The sequence below is a fragment of the Convolutriloba macropyga genome, chromosome 4 (assembly GCF_964194025.1).
Source record: "Convolutriloba macropyga chromosome 4, txConMacr16.3, whole genome shotgun sequence".
Lineage (NCBI taxonomy): Eukaryota > Metazoa > Xenacoelomorpha > Acoela > Convolutidae > Convolutriloba > Convolutriloba macropyga.
This window is the reverse complement of record NC_134471.1, coordinates 12,792,609-12,798,608: the sequence shown is the minus strand read 5'-3', so window position 1 is coordinate 12,798,608 and position 6,000 is coordinate 12,792,609. Positions and strand designations below refer to the sequence as shown.

The following is a 6,000-nucleotide window of genomic DNA, read 5'->3' as shown; positions in this document are numbered from 1 at the left end:
ATACACAGACACACACACACTCACACACACACTCACACACATAATCAAACATACACACACACATACACATACACACACACACAAACACAAACAGACACACACACACACACAAACACAAACACACACAGACACACATACACACAAACACAAACACACACAGACATACAGACACAAAATACTCACACACTCATACACAAATACACACACACACACACTCACACACACATACACAAACATACACACACGCATACACACGCACACACACGCACACACACACACATAGACATACACACACACTCACACACACATACACAAACATACACACACATACACATACACACAAACACGCACACACACACACACGCACAAATAGACATACACATACACACACACGCACACGCACACATAGACATACACATACACACACACGCACACACACATACACATACACACATATACACAAACACACACAGACACACACACACAAACACAAACAAACACACACACTCGCACACACACACACACATACACACATATACACACACACTTACACACACATACACAAACAAACACCCACAGACACACACACACACACTCACACAAACACATACAGAAACATACACACACACATACAGATACACACACACGCACACACACACAAAAACACACATAGACATACACACACACACACTCACACACATACACAAACATACACACACATACACACACATACACATACGCATACACACACACGCACACACACAAACATAAACACAAACACAAAAAGACACACACACAAACACACACATAGACACACACACACGCACGCACACTCACACACTCACATACACACAAACACACACACACACTCACACACACATACACAAACACACACAGACACACACACAAACTCACACACACATACACAAACATACACACACACACTTACACACACACACACACACACTCATACACAAATACACACACACACACACTCACACACACATACACAAACATACACACACGCATACACACGCACACACACGCACACACACACACATAGACATACACACACACTCACACACACATACACAAACATACACACACATACACATACACACAAACACGCACACACACACACACGCACAAATAGACATACACATACACACACACGCACACGCACACATAGACATACACATACACACACACGCACACACACATACACATACACACATATACACAAACACACACAGACACACACACACAAACACAAACAAACACACACACTCGCACACACACACACACATACACACATATACACACACACTTACACACACATACACAAACAAACACCCACAGACACACACACACACACTCACACAAACACATACAGAAACATACACACACACATACAGATACACACACACGCACACACACACAAAAACACACATAGACATACACACACACACACTCACACACATACACAAACATACACACACATACACACACATACACATACGCATACACACACACGCACACACACAAACATAAACACAAACACAAAAAGACACACACACAAACACACACATAGACACACACACACGCACGCACACTCACACACTCACATACACACAAACACACACACACACTCACACACACATACACAAACACACACAGACACACACACAAACTCACACACACATACACAAACATACACACACACACTTACACACACACACACACACACACGCATACACAAACATACACACACACATACAAACACGCACACACCCACACACACACACAGAGACAGACACATACACACACACGCACCCACAAACACTCACACACGCATACACAAACATACACACACACATTCGCATACACACACACGCACACACACACATAGATATACACATACACACACACGCACACACACACATATAGACATACACAAACACACTCACCCACGCACATACACAAACACATACACAAACACACATATATACACACACATACACATACACACACACACACATAGACGTACACACACGCACGCACGCACATACAAATACACACTCATTTATACACACACACATACTTACACACATATAGGTATTTGCACATTTTTCATGTTTTCTAGTTTTGTCAAATTATCACGTTATTGTCTGTTCATATATCACATTTTTCGCGTTCAAAATAACGCACAATTGATAATATTTAAATTTTTAACGATATAGATTGTGGTTCTTTACCGCTTCGACAGTACTTTCTCGAAAAATTTAATTGAATTTTTTAAATTTGTTTTTAACCGTCGTTTTTACTTTGTCTTTTTAGTCGTATTTAATTTCCTGTACAATGACCCACTTTGATTGGCTTTACCCGGGAAGGGTAGATGAGCCGAGGTTCTGATATTAGAAGATAGATAATGGCTTTCATGACTTTGAAAACAATTGTTTTCCAAAATGAAAAAAAATTTCAGCTTCGCAATTTGGTTCCTTTTATTGTCTGTTTGATACCTGGTCTCGTTAATTAAAGGCTAAAGATGACATTATGTTTGTTAAGGGAAGGTGTAAAAGGGATTGGTGTCACAAAATTTAATGTTTTTAAAGAATTCGTTGTGACTTTACTGGCTTCGACACGGGTTTTTCACAAAAAAAGTCAATTAATTTTTGATTTTTGTCATATTTGACGTTCTTTTTGTAGACGTAAGACTTGTTCTGGATAATTGCAGGTTTCGAGGGCTTCCTTTGGAAGAATAAACGGACCTATTCATTTTTTTAATTTTTTAATTAATGGCTTTCATGTCTTTGGAAAAAAAATTTATTCCATAAAAACAAGTATTATATAATCTTGCTTTCTTTCTATTTGGTCTAATTTTAACCTAGTTTCATTAATGAGAGGTCACATATTACATGATCGGTGATCGACGAAGGTGCAATCGAACTTTTTTGGGGGCCAAAGTATGGCTTTTCGGCCCCCAAAGCATTTTCGGGCAAGTTTTAATTGATTTTTAGTTTTTTGTCTATTTGTTGTTCTACCAAGAGTTTGTTGAATACCAAGAGTTCTTATTTCCGTTCTATAAAAGCATTGGTAATTGTAAACCTCTGGAATATTTTAGTTGATTCCTAATGGTTTTCATTATTTTGAAATTAATTGTTTTTTAAAAAAATTCAGCGAACTTTCTAACTTTAAAGTTTCAGTTCTTTTTTGTCTAATTTTTACCAAGCTTTATTATGAACTGGTGAATAACCAATTTTTTTGGTGAGTTACAACATATTTTCTTTATTTTCAGTTTTATCTGATGCTATTTTGACTTTGTTTTTATGTTTTGTTTTTTTAAAATGGACATAAATTTTTTGATTTAATTAATGTTTGTTGTTGTTGTTTGATTTTGCCGTTCGTCTTCGCTCGCTTTCTTAATATCGGCTCATCTCATCAATCTAATGCATCATCTTTTTTAGTCCACTGAGTTAATTGCTTTGGAGGCTATCTTTTCGTTCATACACCAATTTTTTTTTGAAAAATACTTGAATTTTTTTTTGTTTTTCCATCTGTTCCTCATTTGGTACACAATTATGCCAAAGTTGTGGATGAGCGGGGTGGGAACCTTATGTGCGATCGTACATTACCGAGCCGCCTTGTTATTCAAAGTATCTTTACACATATAGGTATGCTTGAACCCGTGTAAGGGGCGTGGAAATAATTCTCGAGATCTTTGCTAAAAAGAAACGCACCACCCCTCAAGTGGCCTCTTATAATTAAAAATTTCGATTTATATTTACGAATTCATGCAGAGCACACACCATATCGGCCACATTAGGATAGTCGTATTAGCCGACACACTAATTAGAAGACACGCCAATTGGCCGACAGATTTAAGCAATTTAAATGAACCCTATTTGGAAAAAAAAGTTCATAAAAAAGATGCTCGTCTAGACTAGCATGTTCGGTTTCAAACATAACCAACTGTGAAAAACTTTGCTTGTGAACTACAAGAAACTGTGTTCAAACTCAGTGCATGCGAGTTGCAAATTGATCAACAAAATTTTCTTCATTGTTCAACAAGAGTGCTCCATTTTTGAAATCAATATTTACCAATGAATTTATATTTGTTCAATTAATTTTGAGAACGAGCTAAATGCGAATTTTCAATAACTTTGCACATTTCAGAAATTTTCTCTAAAAAGTACGTCTGAAATTCCAGCAAAAGGAACGCTATCATAACGTTTGACTACATTAAAAACAGAAAAATCAAAATTTCCTTTAGAATAAAACGACACTTTCTTTCGTCTAGAACCGAACATATCGACAACCTCTTACGTTTAAGTACTGAACATACCGATGATCTCCTCCGTTTAAATACCAAATATACCACCGATCTCTTACGTTTAAACGCCGAACATATGGAATCTTCTAAAACCGATTATACCAAATACCTCGCGTCTAAAAATGACGATATCAAATCTTTGTTCCGTCCGAAACCGATAACGCCGAACACACCGAACTCTTTTTGAAACCGAACATATCGAAGATTTCATACAAATTTTTTGTCGTTTTTGTTCGGTCTTCTCAGCTAGGGAAGTGCGACACAAAAAAATTTCCCAAACAATTTTGTCGACCTAGGGTATTTTTGTTCATCATTTTCCTCTCAACTGGGTCGGGTACCGAGGGTATAAAACCAATCACCCCAACAACGCCCCTTTTCTCTGAAAAGGGACCTTCGTTCAATTATATGAAGGCGGGGGTTAAAAATAAGTGTTGATACTTTTAGGTTTCTTCGTTGACACAAACTGGGGTCTATCTTTCATGGTTCCGGCGGCCATTATAACAACTATGGGCATTATTGTGTTCCTAACAATAGTCCCATTCCCAGAAATGGTCAATTGCATCAATCCCAACCACTCAGCCGACCGCACTCGAAGCCGAAATACGCTGAACAGAAATGAACAACCACGACCAAGTTCTTTGGCCAGCGAGAGCAACCGAATTGATGGCGGTAGCAGTTTTGTGATAGTTGACAATGAAGAAATTGAATTCGAGGATAGTTTTTTGGAAGACTTTGGCTACGATGATGAAAGGTTCCGCAGTCAGATCATGAAGCCGGCTATTGCCATTAAAGATGCACTCCAGGTACGTTCAACTGCAAACAAATGCCCCCCCACCCATAGTAAAGTGTTACAATTTTGAGACGGTGTCATAAACGGTGCTTACTAGGGACAAAAATGAATCAAATTGAATTAATTGGGAGATCAATATATGAGGAAAACACTCATGAAGAAAAAGCAACTAAAGAAAAAAATGCTAACAGAGCATCAGTACACTGTTTACCCGGGCCGAGGTTTCACCCTCAATTCACCCCTAATTAGCGGGGATTGGGGTGTAACGCGTTTTTCACTCCTATTTATCGGGGAAAAGTGTTTAAGAGTGTAATTTTAAGAAATTACACTGTTTTTACATGTTTTCTCCACACTTTGTACACTTTTTTCAGAGAGCGTAATTTAGAGTGGATTGAAAAGAAATTACAATCGTTTTTCTACCATTATGCTTACTATCACGTTTTTTTTCCACTCTTTTTCCACTCTTCATAAAGAGTGTCATTTAGAGTGGATTGAAACTAATGATAAGTATATGCTTAGTTTTAAAAGCAGGTTTGTGTTTGTTCAGATACCAGGAGTGATCGAGTTCTCACTGTGTCTATTCTTCAACAAGTTCGTCACTTACTCATTCATGTACTGGCTTCCAAACTTCATATCTCTCCTCACCAATTATGATCTGTCCAGCCAGTCATCTGCCTACATTGCCACAGCCTTCGACTTCGGAGGCCTCGTCGGGGGAATGGTTCTTGGTCACGTTTCGGGTACGTTTGAACTTGACTTTAAAACTGCTTCTCAAGTCACGTTTTACAGTTTTTGGTCCCTGACTGAAATGACAGAAATGACCTCTGCAGAACATAGGACAGACTGGGCTTGTAATAAGATTAGCACTCAGAGATATTTT

General features: G+C 38.1%; 1 protein-coding gene across 1 annotated transcript in view; it reads left to right on the top strand.

Moving 5' to 3' along the window:
- The window catches only part of LOC142337980 (glucose-6-phosphate exchanger SLC37A2-like), a 111,396-nt gene that overhangs the window by 104,643 nt on the left and 753 nt on the right, over positions 1 to 6,000 (top strand). Inside the window, exons 5-6 of the mRNA XM_075387614.1 lie at positions 4,775 to 5,133; positions 5,668 to 5,860. Of these exons, the coding sequence (XP_075243729.1) occupies positions 4,775 to 5,133; positions 5,668 to 5,860 (552 nt within the window). The remainder of the gene's footprint in view (positions 1 to 4,774; positions 5,134 to 5,667; positions 5,861 to 6,000) is intronic.